Source organism: Gossypium hirsutum, chromosome A05 (genome assembly GCF_007990345.1).
Source record: "Gossypium hirsutum isolate 1008001.06 chromosome A05, Gossypium_hirsutum_v2.1, whole genome shotgun sequence".
Lineage (NCBI taxonomy): Eukaryota > Viridiplantae > Streptophyta > Magnoliopsida > Malvales > Malvaceae > Gossypium > Gossypium hirsutum.
This window is the reverse complement of record NC_053428.1, coordinates 32499056-32518822: the sequence shown is the minus strand read 5'-3', so window position 1 is coordinate 32518822 and position 19767 is coordinate 32499056. Positions and strand designations below refer to the sequence as shown.

The 19767-nt window shown below is 30.0% G+C and overlaps 1 protein-coding gene and 1 long non-coding RNA gene across 2 annotated transcripts; both read left to right on the top strand.

The window, feature by feature from the left end:
- The first annotated feature begins 8019 nt into the window (after window positions 1-8019).
- On the top strand, window positions 8020-9207 carry LOC107957464 (uncharacterized). Its single transcript, XR_001700455.2, has 2 exons — window positions 8020-8738; window positions 8824-9207. It is a non-coding gene; the product is annotated as an uncharacterized lncRNA (long non-coding RNA).
- Window positions 9208-10309: 1102 nt separating this feature from the next.
- On the top strand, window positions 10310-12614 carry LOC107961210 (uncharacterized). The gene is made up of 4 exons (XM_016897409.2): window positions 10310-10709; window positions 10798-10959; window positions 11983-12140; window positions 12293-12614. Exons 1-2 carry the CDS (start codon window positions 10393-10395, stop codon window positions 10928-10930), a joined length of 450 nt encoding a protein of 149 aa, XP_016752898.1. The 5' UTR covers window positions 10310-10392; the 3' UTR covers window positions 10931-10959; window positions 11983-12140; window positions 12293-12614.
- The last annotated feature ends 7153 nt before the right edge of the window (window positions 12615-19767 follow it).

Genomic DNA, 19767 nt, shown 5'->3' with positions numbered 1-19767 from the left:
TTGAGGGATGATTTGTTTTTTTTTTCCAATAAATCTCTGTTATCTTTGTGTTCTTTTGCTGTGTTTTTTTAGAATGAGTGTTTTTGTTTAGTGAAATCAAATAGGGAATTGTAATACTATTATCCGCATGTTGTAATCAAATAGGGTCAAATTGATAATAATTGTAAAAGTTGTGGGACTAAATTTTTTATTGTACCTACTTTTTCAATAGAATTAAAGCAAAAAGTTAATGTACAGATTGAATATTAGCAAATCAAAAGATGAAAGGATTAATTTTAAATAAATAAAACTAAAAAAATTAAATATGTACAAATCAATAAGTACGGAGAGTATCTTCAAAATCTAACCTATTTTATAATCTCTTATTGATTAAATTGGACAAGTGAGTAATAGTAAACAAAATTTGAGGACATACGCACATAACTTTATATAGCATTCTATCTTCTTTTACTATAACATTCTTTTAGTGTAACAAATATTAGCTATGGCATGTGAAATTCATAAGGTTAATAAAAGTATAAACATAGGGGTTTACTATTGAATTTAAAAAGAATTATAATGAATTTTCGAAACTAAATAATATTGTAAATAGCGAAAGTTTTTATTATACTCTAACAATTGTGAGAGATATAATAGACGATGTTATGTATAATAAATATATACAACAGTAATCAATACAACCAAAAGAAAATCCAATTTCCAGAATATGCATTAACCATAAACAATTTCGTGTGAATGTCATACATTAACTTCATATAGCTTCTTAGTTTCTTTTACCATAACAAATTTTTAATGTAGCAAATATTAACCAAGCATGTGAAATTCATAATGCTGATGGATGTATAAACATAGAGGTTGATTGTTGAATTTAAAAGAATTATAATGAATTATGGAAACAAAAAATATTGTAAATATCAAAAGTTATTATTATACTTGAACAATTGTAGAAAACGTAACAAACAATAGTCAAAATGCATTACGTATGATAAATTTATATGAATCGTGATAAATAAATCCAATTAATGACACAAAAAGGAAAAAAATCTTATTTTTAAAATACTTAATCCTTCAACATATTAGAACAATAAACACTTTCCTCATAATTTCATATATTTACATCTAATTATTTTTTGTCTCAATTTAAAAATTAGTTCACTGAATATGGAATGTAAATCCAAAATTGTTAACCCTTCACTCACTATATAGACCTGAATATGTAGCCTCTAGTTTTCACATTGATTTAGTTTTCAAGTTTGTTTGCTATCAGCAAGTGAGCAAAAACATTGCCCATAATGTTAATGGATATATAAACATAAAGGTTGATTGTTGAATTTAAAAGAATTATAATGAATTGTGAAAATTAAAAAAAATTGTAAATATCAAAAGATATCATTGTATTCGAACAATTGTAAGAAATATAACAAATGATAGTCAAAACGCTATATATATATATATATAGATAACTAAATCCAATTAATGGCACACAGAAAGAAAATGGAAGAAATTGTGCATGACCAGATATGCAACTAGCTGCTTGATCCTTTATAGAAGACACAATTTTATGCCATTAACGTGTAGGATGATTTACATGTTGATATTTGAGAATTCATAGAGCACTTTTAGGTTCCATTCATGGTGTATGGATGCTTTTAGTTAATTCCTTTTCTTGTATATGTGACTTGAGCTACAAAAAACAAGTAGCTCTCTCCTATCCTGTAAATACCTTCTTTTTCCAAGATTAGAATCTTAGGCTTCCAGTTTGAAGTTCATGTTTTAACAGTTGGGGTGTCTCTTCGGAGACACAGTAGGGATAATGAAAACAAGTCAAGCAATTCGTTAACTATTGGGATGACTTGAGTTGCAATATGGTTTGGTTTTATACGAGGATTTGATTAGGTGTTGTGTTGCAGATGCAATGAGTGAGGTATTTATATTTGGACTTGCTTCTATTGTTTGATATCTATAGATGATTGTTGTAAATGGTTATATAGTCAGCCCTTTGTTCAAAGGTGTAAGTTGATAATGATGATTAGCTTCTTTCTTGGAAACATGACTGCTTCATGGCTGATTTCTTCACTTGGTATCTTTTAATGGACTCATATTTCTGCATAATAGGGTAATCTGGAAAGATGACCTTATGTGGGAAAGCTAATTCTTAAACCTCGATGTTATTTGCTTTTTTCTTATACTTGTTTGAGCCTTTCTAAAATTTGATGATGATGACTAATTAATTGTGAACTTTACAGGTATGATCAACTGCTAGAATGTGCAATAGAATGTTCTCCAAAACTTATAGAAATGTAAATCCATTATTGAGATGTAAACTCTCAGGATTTACTGATTAGTCGTTGAGAGCACCAAAAATATCCTATTCCCTGTAAAATAGTAAAATTAATAGTAAAAATAATAGTAAATGGGAAGTAGGGTCGAATCCTCAGGGACCAGATTGTACGAATGCTCGTTTCTTGAAATCCTGGACAATTTCTTGGCCAAGAAAACCTGCGTTCCTGAAAAATAAAAATTGAATTAAGAATCTGGAAAAAAATAAAAACAGAATTTAAAGTGAATTGAAATTGTGAAATTAAATAGATTGCAAAAATTAAAAATGGAAAAATAATAAACAAAGTTTGAAAATAAAGAAAGTTTCTTATGTGGCGAGATTTCAGCCTCCGGTTCTCTCGTTCCGCCTTGGGTTCAATCCTTGACTTTTAAGTAACCCTTCTCGAGCAGGATAAGCCTGTTATAGTGGAAGAGGACGCCTACGACCACCAGCTCCAAGGATTTAGACTTAACATTTGGCGAAGCCTGACTCTAGCCAATAATCGCTTTTGTAGGACTATCTTCTGCTAGATCATCACTTCCCAATGGCGAATACCACGCCGTTTTGTCTCTTGGATTCGCCAACCTCTGACGCAGAAAGCCAACGAACCGACTGTGCAATCTTCCCAAAACGTACAAAGCGGCCGTTCCTTGCACAAGTTGAAAAGATCACCTATTAAGGGACATGGACGGAAACGTCAACCCCGTAATGCGGAGAAGCGATGAATACCCTGTTGAGAAGGCTAAGCGCGGGTTTTAAGCCTTATGAACCTTTTTGGGGAATTTTGACAACCTTCGGCTAGGTTGGTTTAGTGGCTCATAATTTTTGGGAAAGAAATAAATATAATATAAATGAGATTTTTATTGAAGGAAATATGAAGAGAACAAAAAGACAGAATTTTTGGGAGAGGGAGTGTTTACAGGAAAAAAGAGATGTCAAATATGTGTCACTCTATCCCCTATTTATAGTACTAGAAAACCTAGTCTATTCCTAATAAAATTCTAAAAGATAAATACAAATAAATAAAGATAATTAAAAATAAATAAAGATAAATGAAAATAAATCCTAAAATTTAAATCTAAATAAAAGTCCTTAATAATTATCCTAATATAATTGAAATTAAAATAGAGTCTTGTGCTATAAAATCTCTTCTTTTGCATTTTAGTCCTTGGGTCTTCCATGTTTGCATTTTTTGGCACCACTTTTCTCTTTCTTTGCATGTTGGCCCATTATATCTTCAAATTGGCACTTTTTACCCTTAAATTTCCTCTTGCCTCCAATTTAGTCCTTAAAAGATAAAAAACCATAAATAGCCCAAATTAGTAGCATCATACTCAAAATAAATATATAATTAGCACATAAAAATATGACGTTCTAGAGTATTATCATTTACAGAACAATTATGTTCCAAACTTCCAGAGGCCACTATTGAGAAAGCATGTAGCTCGGCGAATGTCTGCTGAAGGAGAAGAGTTTTGATGATAGTCAGTTGTCACTTGGAGAGATGTCAAGTTATGTTGAAGGTCCAGCTTCTCTCAATGATGCCCTAAACAAGGGCTCAGTCCTAGTTCTGATTGGTCTACCAGGGTTGCTGCTTTTACTTATCTCCGGTCATTGTTGCAGCAAGGACCAAAAGGTATTCAGGAAGTGGTTCAAGACTTCGAGAAGGTAAGGAAACTGTTTTTCCAGCACTTGGATGATCCCCACCACAAAGTTGCACAGGTTGCCCTTTCAACCCTTGTCAATATTATTCCATCATGCCGAAAGTCCATTGAGAGTTACATGGAAAGGATCTTATCCCATGTTTTCTCACGGTTAATTGATCCAAAGGAGTTTGTTAGGCAGCCTTTAATATTCATATACTAATAAATAAATCCAATTAATAACACAGAGAGAGAAAATTCGGTTTTAGATTACGCAATGCTTCAATATTTCTCAACAATAAACACTTTCCTGGGAATCCAATACCTATTACATGTAATTTTTTTGTCTCAATCTGCAAATTGATTCCCTAAACAATGAAGGTATATCCAAAATTGTTAACCCTTTGCTCACTATATAAACTTAAATATGTAGCCTCTTATTTTCACATTGATTCGGTTTTCAAGTTGTTTGCTAACATTAAGTAAGCAACAACATTGCCTCTTTAAGGCATAGACATAGATACTCTTTGTTTTTTCTCCATTGGTGAACAGTTTGAGTAAATCGATTTTTAATTTCTTGTAGTTTAGGTAATTAAGTTTGGTGTTGTCTTATATTGGGTTTTTGCTCTTGTTACTCAATAACTTGTTTTAATCTTAGGAAATCAATGGCACCAACCTTAGCTTTGGGCAATCAAGCATCGGACAAGGATAACTGGGACAGTGGATGACTAGCACGCAAATGACAACTACTTACTAAAATTGCTTTGAAGAACAGAGACTTCTTTGTTCTTATGGGGTTAAAACTCAAGGTGTCGACAATAGCAAGGGTGCAGTCGACCTCATTGCCTCTGGTGCCAAATTCGGTTTCATAATCATCAACATGATTCTTCTTGTCCTAAATAGCTTTGAGGTAACCTTACAAATAAGAGACAAGTGTTTCATGTTTTGTGTAGAATCAACATGTGTGATCATTTTTATTATTATTGATGGACAGGCAACAAGGTAGATTCGTGAAATGGGGGTGCGTTGTTAGATGTTGGGGGTCACAGCTTGCTTGGAAGAAAGTGGAAGGCAGGTATTTTTGGCGGCTAATGTTGATGTGTTCATTGAGAAACCTTTGGATCCTCAGCATTTGGTTCCCATCTTGAAGGAACTTGATGAGTGGTGAGTGAAGTTCCATTTTGGAACGCAAAAATGAGGACTTTCCTATTGTTGTAGTAGTTGGCTACCAACTTTGATACATTTTTTTCGTTGTTTTTCATGTTATTAGCTTTAGACAATAATAATATTTTTTAGTAGGCCATAGCCTATTTGTCGAGTATGATCCTATGCTAATGCACTGGTAATGGCATGAATAAGATTGTTCTATTTTATTAAAGTCTTTCGTTTTATCCCAAATATCTCTTCATTTACCCCAAGTTTATGTATATATATTAAGATTCAGCTCAAATTTTTTCCTGTTTTAAGCATGGAATGCCATGAAATGAAAGTCTAGCATTGAATTTTTTTATAATAAATTTATTCAACCCAATATTTGTTACAATTTTTAAAAAAAAATATTTTGGAAGATTATTCCAAAACATAAAAGTAAGAGAATTTTTTTGGCATAAGATCTTTCAATATACATTAATCACATTGTTACATCTTGCTAGGACCTTGCAAGCAATTACTGCCCAAACAACTCCTTGCGGTGGCTCTCCTCAACTAACTATTTGCCTAATAAATGGGTTCACTCATTAGCTATCCTGTAGAGTTAGGTTGAACCATTTAAGATGCAAGTGGGACCACTTAAAGTTATCATAAAGCCAACCTACCTAGCGTAGAAGCATTTAGTTATTGGCTTTTGACCTTTGACCCACTAATATCGAATCATCGTATGGCACTTCAAAACAAGAGATGATTTGTATATATGGTTAGTAGCTCAAGAAGAGGTGGAACACAACCTTTTTCCCTCACTAGACTCAGATTCTCATTTCTCCCTCCTTATATCTCCAATCACCATATACATGACCCTAGTAGTGAATCAGCCATCTTTACCACTTTTTCATCTTTATATCAACATATATTAAAGTCATGAAAAATAAAATAGAGTTATTATATTATTTAATATGCTATCATTTATAATTTATTTATAAAAAATAAATAAATTATTATAACCATATTAAATGAGCAATATTTAATTAATGTTAGTAGAAAAAGATTAGAGGTTCAAAGATATTGTTATATTCAGAGTTAAGGAAACTTGAGTTTGTCTGTCTGTATTTGATACTGTGAGCACTATAGAATATATAAAATTACAGACTTCTTTAGTTCTTTTATGGTTCCAACTTTTTGTTGCTTCTCTTTTGGCAGTATTTTTTAAGTCTTTAATTCACATTAAGTTTTGTTTGTCCTATCTATCTTTATTTCAAAATAAATTATTAAAATATCAATTATACAAAGAGATATAAAAATGTGTAAAATTAAAGTAGTTTTTATATCGGTGTAAGTGGATCACTCCCAAAATTAAAAATTTAATTTTTAATGGCATTTATTATTATTTTTAGCTAAATTTAACTATTAACTTTTTAAAGGAATAATTTGATCATCAATCTTTCCAAAATAGTCAATTTGTTATTTTTTTTAAAAATAAAGGTTAAAACATTAAATTTTTAAACATGAGAACCTACATGGCGATTTATATGTACTTCATGTTAACTTTTTTTAATTTTTATGATAATTTTTATTTTTTTTTAAAATAGTGTCATATTAACATGAAGTACACGTAGTTTGTCACGCTAATATTGTTAAAATGTTATTTTTTTAGTCAACATTTTTGTTAAACAAAGTAATTTGATTGTTTTTGAAAGATTAATAGCTAAATTTAGCTAAAAGAATAAAGGCCCAATTAACAAAAATTGTAAACATTAAGGGATTAATTTAGTTTTAAATATGCCAAAGGCCCCTGTACTATTTTGAAATGTAAAATTTAATCCCTATACTTTAGTTTTGAGACATTGAGCCCCTGTACTTTTTTTATTTAAAAATCTTGGTTTCTCTGTCTAATTTTGCCATTAAAGTTAATGGTTTCGAATGTAAAATAAATTTTTTTCTCCCTTAATATTTACAATTTTTTTCAATTTGGTCATTATGTAAAAAATTAATTTTTTTCATATTTTAAATAAAAACATAAATAATTTTAATTTTAATTTTAATTTTTTTACAAAATAAAACATTATGAAAAAAATAAAAAATCCTTAAAATTCAAAAAATAAAAAATAAAAATGATTTTAAAAATATAAAAAAATCCAAAGATTCATTATTATCTAAACTGGACCGGACCAGCCAATCGGATTGGGAACCGATAGGGGTATTGGCCTGACGTGAGGTAAAAAACCGATTGGTCCATTAACCGATACAAATTGATTGAACCAAAATAAAAAATCGATTGATCTGACAGTTGAAATGATTTCGAACTAGTCTGACCAATTGGTTCCCAGGACATCTAGTTTAAAGCAAATAAATTATTAAAAAATCAAAAATAAAAATTATAAAAATCTATCCAGCTGTTAGTTCAACTGGTTTTGTAATTTGGTTCATCCAGTTTGTATCAGTTCGTGGGTTAAGCAGTTTGTTCTTGATCCAATCAATCCAGTCCGAATTGAATATCATTGAATTTTAGATTTTTTATATTTAAAAAAATATTTTTATTTTTCATTTTAATTTTGGTGAGTTTTTATTTTTTATTTTTAAAAAAATATGTTTTTCCCTAAAATCAGAATTTTTTATTTTTTTTCTTTTTAAAAGATGTATGTCAGGGGCGAAGCTAGAACAATTTTTTAAGGAAGGCGAGATGAAATTTTAATTTTTTATACCTTATATCTTTATAATTTTTAAAGGATTAAATTGAATTTTTATAATTTTAGGGGGCCAAATTATAATTTTACCTTTACTAATTTAAAATATTTAAAAAATCTCAATGGCATAAATAGCAATTTTACATTTAGATTCACCACTGATGTATGTACTCTTCAGGGGTATGAACCAAAGTGATAAAAAATTGTAAATGTTGAGGGCTAAAAAAATTTAAAAATTTTAAACACAAAGAAGAGAAAATTCAGTTATAAATTACGCATTACTTTTACATATCTCAACAATAAACACTTTTCTTTTACATCTAATTGTTTTTTTGTCTCAATTTGCAAATTAGTTCGCTGAACATGGACAGTAAATCCAAAATTACTAACCCTTCACTCACTATATAAACTTGAATATGGAGCCTCTTGTTTTCACATCAATTCAGTTTTCAAGTTGTTTAAGCAACAACATTGCCTCTTCAAGGCATAGGCATTGACACTCGCTCTTTTTTTCTCCATTGGCGAACAATTTAAGCAAAATATTTTTTCGTTTATTGTAGTTTAAGTAATTAAGTTTGGTCTAGTTTTACATTGTTTTTTTGCACTTGTTATTCAATAACATGTTTTAATATCAGGAAATCGATGGCAACGACTTTACATTCGAATGATCAAGCACCGGACAAGGATAACTGGGATAGTGGAGGATTAGAACACAAGCGACAACTACTAACTGAATTTGTTTTCAAGAACATGATGATAAATCTTGTGGTTGATGGCGTCACGACGTGTCGGGTTCTGGTGTAGGGACTTCTTCGTTCTTATGGGGTTCAAACTCTAGGTGTTGATAACGGCAGAGATGCAGTCGACCTCATTGCATCCGGTGTCAAATTCGATCTCATCATCATTGAAAAGATTCTTCCTGTCCTGAATGGCCTTGACGTAACCGTACTTATTAAAAAAACAAGTGTTTCATGTTTTGTGTAGAATCAACATGTGTGATAATCTATTTTATTATTATTGGCAGATTCGTGAAATGGAGGTGGTAAGATGCTGGGGGTCACAGCTTGCTCAAGAGAAAGTGAAAGGCAGGCATTTCTGGCAGCTGGTGTTGACGTGTTCATTGAGAAACCTTTGGATCCTGGGCATCTGGTTCCCATCCCAATGGAACTCGATGGGGAGTGAGTGAAGATCCATTTTAGAACACAAAACTGAGGACTTTCCTATTGTAATTGTTGTTGGCTTCTAGATTTGATGTTTCTTTCTCTTTGTTTTTCATGTTATTAGCTTTGAACAATAATGATGTTTTAGTTTGGTGATGTTTTTTTTAATAGGCTTTAGGTTGTTTGTCTAGTTTGGTCCTTTGGTAATATATTGGTAATGCTATGAATAAGATTGTCCTCTTTTATTACAGCCTTTCATTTTACCTTAAATATCTCTTCATTTACCCCATGTTTTTGTTTACTTATATATATACATAACTGCAAATAAATCTTAATTCAACTCAGATTTTTTTCTGTTTTAAGCTTGAAATGCCATCAAATGAAAGGTGAATTTCCTATATTAGTTGATTCAATCTGATATTAATAATTTTAAAATGAATTTTTAAAAGATTGTTCTGAAATATAAAAGTGAAAAACAATAATATTTTCTTCTCTTTTTTTGTATGAGATCTTTCCGTATCTCATAATTTTATTGTTACGTCTTGTTAGAACCCTCCGAGTAATAATAGCCTAGGCAACTTTCCACAATGGCTCTTCTCAACTAACTACTTGCCAAAGAGATGAGTCCACTCATTAGTTGTATTATAGAATTCGGTTGGACCATCTAAGATGCAAGCGGGATCACGAGTCATCATAGCACCAACCTACCACGCTTGGAAGTGTTTGGTTACTGATTTTTTACTTTTCACTCACTAATATCAAATTGCCACATGGTACCTCAAAACAAAAGATGTTTTGTATATAAGGTTAGCAACTTGAAAAGAGGAGGATACAACCTTCTTCTCTCACCAATCTCATATTCCCTCTTATCTCTATTTTATATCTCTTATCACCAAACACACTACTCTATTTTAAATAGAGTGAATTTACCATCTTAACCACCTTCTCGTTCTTTTGTAAACACAAATTAAATTTTGATAGTAAATGGAAGCCAACACTATCCCAACAAATATACTACAAGTTATAACACAATATAATATCTAAATATTTATATTAGGGTTAAATCCAAAAAAAAAATTACAGATTTTAAATAAATTTCTACCTTATAATTTCCTAAACAAAAAATTTCTACCTTATAATTTCCTAAACAATTTTCTTTTGAATGAATGATTTCATAAACATAAATATCCAAACACATAAATTCCTTTATCTTGATTTTTTTTCTTATTCTTCTCTATTATTTAATTGTAATTATTTTTAAAACAAAAACAAACTTATTTCGACAAAAGATTCATAAGATTTAAGCAATTCAGTTCAATATAAAATGTCCCAAGTGTACTGTATGTTGCTGTAGCGATTTATTGCTTTTTCTTTTTCATCTAGGATTGTATTATTTGTGATTCAAAATAACTGAGAGCTTATAATAGTCTTTAATGGGAAGTGAGGAAGCTAAAGACCCATTGAAAGGGGTTGATTGCAAAGCAATTGGTAGTGAGTTGCAGAAGGACCACAGTGCCAGTAATAAACCTTTTATAAAGAAACGACTTCCTCAGAAGATTAGACAAATTCCGGACTGTTATTCCCTTCCTCGAATGCCCACGCCTTCCACTATTGCCTTCTATGGAGCCTGCGTTGCGGGTGGAATCGGTTCTGGGATGCTGCTGGAAGTCTGGATAAACAACAAGATTAAAGGTGTCAGATCAAGGATGAGGCTTGCCGGTCTGACAAGGAATACTGCGCAGCAACAAAGGTATATGACTCACTGCAAAATTCTAAATTTCCTAATATCCTTTTTCATTGTTAATGAGCAAATTGCTTTGTTTAATTGTTTGTGCCAGAATTGGGATTGCCTTTCAAAGACAGAAGCAGAGATTGAGGCTTTTGAGTTTGCATAAAGGCCTGGACTTGACGTTGTTACTGTTTGTCCTACTCTCAATGGGGGCCACTTCTGCAGTCCACCATCAATGCTAGTAGCAAGGTTCTCTTTAATCTTTTAAAAGGTAGTCTCAACTCCTACATATGCTTGTTCAAGTTTCGTGCTCCAAAAGCTACCAAGATTTAGATAAAATATTAAATTTAAGAAATAAATTTAGGTAATAAGATTAGACTTATTTAAAACATAGACAAAATTTGGGCTTAAACATTTAAAGTTTAAGTATGACTCGACTCGATTCGTTTTTAAGTTTATGATATTTTATATTATGTTATTTTTTTATATTATATAATTTAAAATACATTAAAAAATTAAACATATACAAAATATATAATACCATTGTAATGTAAATATTAAAATAATATTAAAATGACTATATAAAAAATTTCAATAAATAAAAAATATATAAAATCATTAAAGATTAACATAATGTAATATAATTTTTTTTAAAAGATTAAAAAATAATATTGACAGACTTAAAATGAGCTTGAGTTAATCTATTGCAAATATGGATGGGTTTGAATAAAATTTTAAACTTATATTTCAGGCTGAGCTGGACTTGAAAAAATATAAAATATGTTAATATTATGCTTAACCTCGGCCTGAACCCACCTGACCCGGCCATCAACACTTTTATTTTAACTAAGCGAACCATAAAACTAGTTGCTCGGCTTTGTGCAACGGGTTTGCATGAGCTTAATGTCAATGATACTTCTTAAGGTTTTAGATTCAAGCAATTCATAACCTCGAAATTTGTTCTATGAAATTACTTGATATTCTGGATTGTTACTCTGCTACTTCTTTAGCCATAGATTCATTAAGCCCTTGTGGCCTTGCAATTTATAAATTAGTGTCTTGGAGCTTAATTTACTTGGCTTATCAGATTTTAATCTTAAATTTGTGGTGCTGGATTGGAGTCCATTGTTGCTGGAGCTAGGGCATTATTCTAGTTTTCTTGTCTTCCAACCATGGTCTTTCAATAGACATTAAAATATGGTTTAAAGTGAAACACATGATATCTTTTCTTGTGACATTCTTTTTCTATTATGAATCTGTTTGGTTTACACCACTGCAATCCGTTGATGTGCAGAGGGATACGACTCTCTGGAAAACAAACTTCAAAAGATAGTTGATGTGCGCGATATAGCTCAGGCACTGCTTCTGGTGTATGAGAAGCCAGAGGCTGAAGGCACATGATCTTGTTGACAAGTTGAGAAGTATGTTTCCTCAATACAATTATCCTAAAAGGTACATCTCTTGCTGCAGCAGAATATGTAGCATCTTCTAGTCTAACGCTTTAGGAATTTGTATGTTACTTCATCATCATTATTATACATGGCTTGGGATTTTTCATGTATGATTTTCTTCTTTGTGATCCTCAATCACTTGTGCAATGGCAGCTTTAGTGAGGGAGGGGAGGAAGATACGATTAGTTCAGAGAAATTACAAAGGCTGGGGTGGAGTTATCGGCCATTGGAAGAAACTCTTGTGGATTCCATTGAGAGCTATAAGAAGGCTGGAATCTTGGATTAGTATATAAAACAGCCTTTTGGTTGTGATTTTAATTTCTGTTTACTATGTGCTCTAGTTTCCTCCTGGTCGCATGAGAGTCCCCACTTTTTGTGTTCAACGGTTTCCAAATAATAATGTCATACGACTTGCATTTCTTTCATGCTAAACATAGCGACTATCTAAATAAACCGAGAGATGTTTACATGTTTATGAATATAAGCATTTTTATTTTCGAAAACCGTAGAAGTTGGGTTGGATAATGCTTTGTGAATGAACAAAAACCATAAAATCTTCACATTCTATCAACTGTGGTTTAGACTAGTGTGCAGCTTTGGGTTTGATAACGTATTCTTGGAATTGAATTGGTGTTTTGCTTACTGAAATGAAGGAAAATATTGAACATTTCTTAGTCGCCAGGGGTATTGAAACACTAATAATAGTAATTTATCAAAATTTCATGCCTCATCATCCAAATTGTCTATCCGTATTGTTTGATATGCAAATAACCAATATATTACGTCGCAAGGACTAAGGATCTTTACACTCAGAAAGTTAAAAACTATTTTCCAGACAATTTTTTTTATATAATATTCTTGGGTTAAAATGTAAATTCATAACCGTACTATTGGTGAGTATTGAAATTTGCCACTTTATTTTGTTTTGGTTAATATTTATCATTATACTTTAAGAGTATGATTAAATTTGCCACATAATTATTATATGATTAAATTTTATTACTAAACTTTGAATTTTATTGAATTCTAGTGCTAATCTTGATTTTTAATAAAATTTTACCAATTAATATTGATTTTTATGATTTGAAAATAAAATTTAACAAGAAAATATTATTTCAAATATTTAATTTTCATAGTTAACAATAAATTAATAAAATATTAAAAGATAATACATCAACATAGAATTTTTATTTAATAAAAGAAAGACTTGAAAATTTTAAAATAAAAAGATTAAGTTTACTTTTTCGTAAATAAGTTTTTTATTAATTGTTGATACTATATTAATTTATTATAATTTTAATTATTAAATTATAATATTTTTGTATTAAATTCGTCTTCAAAAATATTTTAAATTAAAATTGAATAGTAAAATTCAATCAAAAATTAAATTTTAATGGAAAAATTTTATCAAACAAAAGTAAAGTGAAAATATAGTGGTAAATTTATCTTTAGTTCAAAAATATAATAGTAAATATCAATCAAAATAAAATATAGTGAAAATTTTCAAATTAAACCTGAAGTGTAGTGGCAATTTTAAACATTAACCCAATATCTTTTTTAATTACAAAATCATAAAAAGTAATTGTCAAAACACTTTTTTGAAAATCGACTTTTTATTTTAAAATAAACGGAAATGAGAGTCGCCACCAATCCTTTTATTAGGTGTGATCGGATCACCTTAAAACTCATTTTAATAAAATGTTAAATTTAAAATGATACATTTCAATCTACAAAATTCAAGAAATGGGTTTGGGAGTCGATTACGCATGAGGAAGGATTAGCACCCTCGTGACGCCCAGAATTGGTGCCTAGTAGATTACTTGATGTCTTAGTGTTGAGAATTGAAAATTTGAAGGGAGTTTAAAACACGGTCTCTTTTTGTATTAAGAAATTACTTAACTAAATTAATTTTCACGAAAAGGACTTATTTCAAGTTAATCAAGAAGAAAAGATCACGTCCGGTAAGTTAGGACACAATGCTTTAAATTCTCAAAAATAAGAATAAACACCATTTTATCGTTACTTAAATCTCATTTTTTTTAAAATTTTTAAAATAGATATTCGACTATTTTGGTTTTAGAAAGAAGCCGTATCCTATAAGTTAGGAACACGACTCTTCTAATTTCAAAAATAATGAACATTACCTCTTTTTTCCTTTTAAAATATTTCCTATTCATGTGGTAAATCGAATGCAACCTTTTAATGATATGTTTTTATTTATTTATCTAGACCTAGTAATAAAATGGACGAATAGGTTTTAACGCGATACATGGCACGGATGTTAGCAAAAAAACATAATAAGGGGTAAAAATGAAATGATGTTATTAAAATGATAAGTAAACAAATGAAAAAATAAGTATAAAAAAATAAAAGTACAATGCAAGTGAGTAGTAATAATACAACTATGATGACAACAAAACGACAATTTATAGTAATAATAGCAATAATTATACTATAGTTACTATCATAATATTAACATGAACAACAAAATAATAATAATAAGGGTGAATCATGCATCATAAAAGGAAATATAAATAATATGAATTTAATTATTAAAAGGGGTTAAAGAAATAATAAATAAAAAATAAATTCATAAAAGATTAAATTTAAATAAACCAAGGACTAAATTAGAATTAAAATAAAATTAAAAGAACAAATTGTAATAAAATAAATAAGTAAAAAAAGGACTAAAATATAACATGCAGAAAATAACAGGGGCTAAATGGAGAATATTCCTAAATAAAGGACTAAAATATAATACGTGAAAAATAACAGGGTTACATAGGAAAATATCCAAAAACCCAAGACACCTGTCATTCCCTAGAAGGACGGTGATGAGTCAAGGGACCAATTTGTAAGTGATTTAAAATTACAGGGAAAAAATAAAATAATTAAAAAGAATATGACTAAATTGAAACGAGCTGCAAAAGCATAAGGACCAAAGGCACAAATAGACCCCTACGTCAAAAACACGAGGATCCTATGCGGTTTGGGTTGGGTCGTCGGGTCGGTGCTTCGTAACGACATCGTTTTAGGGCTTTTGAGGCCAACCCCAAATGACGTCGTGTAATAGCCCTATAAATACCAAAAAGAATTTCAAAAAATCGTTTCAGACCCCCTTTAAAAAAAATTTGTAACACCTCTTAACCCCAAATCGTCACTAGAAGAGGGTTATGGAGCATTACTGGAGTTTACAGAATAATTACACACAATTCCATTATTTTCTTATGTTTATGTCAAAGCTGTCTTCTTGAGCAGTAGTCACTAAAATATTTATAACTGGAGCTACGAAACTTCAAATTAAGTTCCGTTAATTTTCCTTAAAACTAGAATCATATACCTTTCTACCATAAAATTTTCAGAATTTTTAATATAGCCAATTAGTACAGTTTATTCCTCAAAGTTACCCCTGGTCTGCTATTTGACAACTTCGACCCTTTTTTACTAAAATTTAACTATCTCATAGCATAGGACTCAGATGATGTTCCCGTTTATTTCTATTGAAAATAGACTCATTAAAGATTCTAAGCATATAAATTATAGCTCATAATTATTTTTATACAATTTTTAATGATTTTCCCAATTCAGAATAGGGAATTCCAAAATCAATCTGACATTGTCTCACAAAAATTCAAATTCATACCAAATTAGTCAAATCCTATTTTATACCATAACCAAACCTAAATTTATTTATTTCATCCTTACATTTACAATTTCAAAATGACACACACAAAAGACATCCTAGGTACATGCCATTACCCATAATTAACACACTTTACCTCATTGAATTCGGGATCGGCCTGGGATGCTGATTCAACGTTCTATCTGTACTTTACCTGCGCACGGAAACAAACCGTACGCTGAGTATGGTATACTCAGTGGTATTTCTATAATCCAAACACTTGATAATATAACAATTAAACTTAAAATCACAATAACAAATATAACTATTCATTTATTTATTTTATAGATAAGTTTCATTTACTTACCATAAAAATTCTATACAAGCCATATAACAAACACAACAACATATTTGCTCAATTCTTTTCATTTTCTTACCGTATAAATTCTTTACAATATATTCACAATGCATTTGTATTCACACTTTACTTCTTAACAATATACCATTTTAATTTATTCTAACATCAATCATCATCCATTTGAACTTCACTCATTTCATGAACCTTTTGGTTCATGTTTTCAATCTCATATCTCAATTTCAATTCTCAATTCAATTTCTCATTTCATTCCAATAGCTTAATCAATCAAATTCACTCGATTTATCTTTTCACTTATTTACCCCTATTAACAAGACCCGGACTCTGATAGATACGAGGATTCCTCCCAAGCACACCAGAATATCCAACCCAAACACACCAGAATATCCAACCCAAACACACCCGGAATATTATAAATCCTCCATAACACACCAGTATATCATATCCTCCCAAACACACCAATAAGGCATTAGATGCCTCTTCGGATAAACCGAAGTATATAATAACAGAAACATCTTCTCGGGCGAATTACAAATCTCCCCATCACATCACAAATCCAATGGCATGCCATTTATATCCAATCTGGTCCGATATTGTTAATAGGGTATTTGATTCACTTTCTCAATTTAATAAGTCTTTCATCAATATACCATTCTAATAATCACATATATTCATATCAATTCCCTCATATTTCCAATCAATATAATTTTTTTCAATATAACATTCATTCAATATTCAAATTTTTACATAAATCATATATATATATATATTAAATTTCAATCAATATAAATTCAATCAAAATGATTTCAATCAATATAAATTTGATAAATTCATCACATACCAAAATCAATCCATTTCAATTGTAAAATATCATAATTCTAACACTAACAATTGTCATCTATATATAAATATAACAAATAATGTCTGAGTTCGAATTATAGAAATATAAACCGTATTTTCTCGAGCTAACTCCCGTTGTCTTTGCCATTTTTCCTTGCTTAGCCGAGATTTCCCAAGACAACATTAGCTATGGGAATTAAAACAATTCATATTCGTTAATTCTCTACTAATTTATATCTAATTAATAAATTTTGATTCAATTTCTACTTTAATTTCAATTTAACCTTAACTAAATTCACTTACTTTTTCTATCTCAATTCATACTTCATTTCTATTCAAATTTTGTCCAAACTCATACTTAACTATTAAATTTTCAGCATATTTTCCTAATTTCGAAAATTTCATCAATTTAGTCCCTTCAACATAAAACTTATGAATTACTTTACAATTCAATCATTATTTCATTTCTAACTTGAATTCCTATCAATCTAACCCCTAATTCATTTTTTTATTCAACATGAACAATATTTAGAATTCTATTAACTTTCAAAATATTAATTTAATTTCATCAAAACTTTGTTCTAAAGCTTTTAAAACATCAAAATTAAGTAAAAAGGGCTAAATTAACTTACCTATTAAACTTCCAAACCTTCAAACCCTAATTCTCGCTTTTTCTTTTCTTTCTCCTTTCTTTCTTTCCTTCACCTGCTTTTCGTTTGCCTATTCTGTTTCTTTTCTTTGTTTCCTTTCTCTTTTTCTTTATTTATTTACTATATATATATATATAATATAATAATAAAAATAAAATATCTATATTTAAAAATCTATTTAATAACAAATATTTATTTAACACTTGTATGCATTTTTTATTATTACACATGTCACAGATTTTACCATACATTTGTCATAATTTAATATATTTATTACATAAAAATCTCATAATATAATTATTTAATTAATAAATATCTTATTTAATATTAAATACTAATATTACAATTGTACACACTTATATTTCACATTTGTACCAATAAATTCATTACAATTGTCATTATTTAATTTATTTATTAAACAAAAATCTCATTATTTAATTATTTAATTAATAAATATCTTTTATTCTAAAATTAAGTAAATATACAATTATATTCCAAGTGTTCAAATACATATATTACACTTGTACAATTTTATCATCACACATTTGTCTTTATTTCAATTTATTTCATAATATAATAACTTAATATCAATTAAATAATAATAACCATAATAATAAATTAATTAATTAATATAAGAAAATCCTAGACTCTTCCATCTTTTGCCGCCTAAATTCATACATTAGGCATAATTCCCTATTTGGTCCCTTTTATTTTCTTTTAATCTACAATTCAACTTTCATTCTTTATTCAATTTAGTCATTTTTCCTAATTACTCTTAATTAAGCTAAATTCACTTAATTAAAACTCTAATTAACCACTCGATTAACTTCATAAATATTTTTAATAAATATTTTCTAATTCATTTTTCAGAAACAGTGATCCGAAAATATACCTTTCTAATAACCTTAAAGTTCGGGTCGTTACAATTTTGAAACCCTCTTTTTTCTCTCCAAAGCCCTCCTAGATTCAGCCTTTGAGCCACCGTAGCCACCGGTCATCGGCGACGGTGGTCGTCACCTCCGGTGGCTGGAAAAATGCCCTTTTTAGCGTCTTTTAAAAAAAAAATTCAAACACTTTTTGGCCCTGATCTCGAAAGCAAAGCCTTCTATTCGCAAAAGACCAAAAAAAGCTTTGGATTCTTTTACATAACCGATGCGCACGACCATGCCTTGCTCCGTCGAACCCAAACCAAACCTTAATGGGTTTTGGGTTTTTTGGTGCCGGAGAAAACCTCCAACAACGGAGGGAGGTGAATCGACTCAGGTAAAGAAAACGATTTCTATCTTTTTATTTATTATTTTTTTGAAATAAAAATATAAAAACAAGAAAGTCACCTTTGAAATTTTCTTTATATTCTATTTTTTTATTGCTTTGTGTATATTTCTCCGTAAAAGTTACATGCCATTGTTATGACTTTTATAGCCATATTACAAAATCATTTATCTTTTTTTTTTATGTCTTTTCTACCATTTTGCTTCTATTCTTTGTTGTTTCTGCACATTTTCTTTGCAGGTATCGGTGCGTGGTCAACGATGACGGTGAGAACTGCACATTTACCATTTTGGTACAATGGCGGCAGGGGCGAGTCAGGCCTTGGGAAGCGAGCACGTTGATGTGAGGCGCGGCGTAAAGGGCTAGGGTTTCTTTTAGTTTTTCTAAAAACTTAATGTTGTGGGTTATTAGGAGTTTGGGCTTGGGTATTGGGTTTTAGGGTTAGGTTATATTATTTTGGGCCTTGGGTTTTTTTTATTTGGGTCGTTTTTGTAGTTGGACTTGGGTTTTATTATTATTTATTTTTTGTTTTTATATATTTTTTATTTATTTTTAGTTTTGGGTCAGACAAAATTAAGCCTTTACAGTTGCCCCTCTTTGTTTTTTATCGTGTAATGGGAATGGAGCAAAGACTTTAAGAAGGACCCATTTTGTCTGGTCCTATCGAATTTTGACTTTTTTGGTGCTTCTCTTTTTCAAGTAGCTTCATTCTAATCCACTGCAACTTCAAAGGTATAGGATTTATCGCTTCAATCTGCTCCACTGCAACTTCATGGAGATAAGATTTGTAGCTTCAATCTGCTCCACTGCAACTTCAAGGAGATAAGATTTGCAACTTCAATCTGCTCCGCTGCAACTTCAGGGAGAT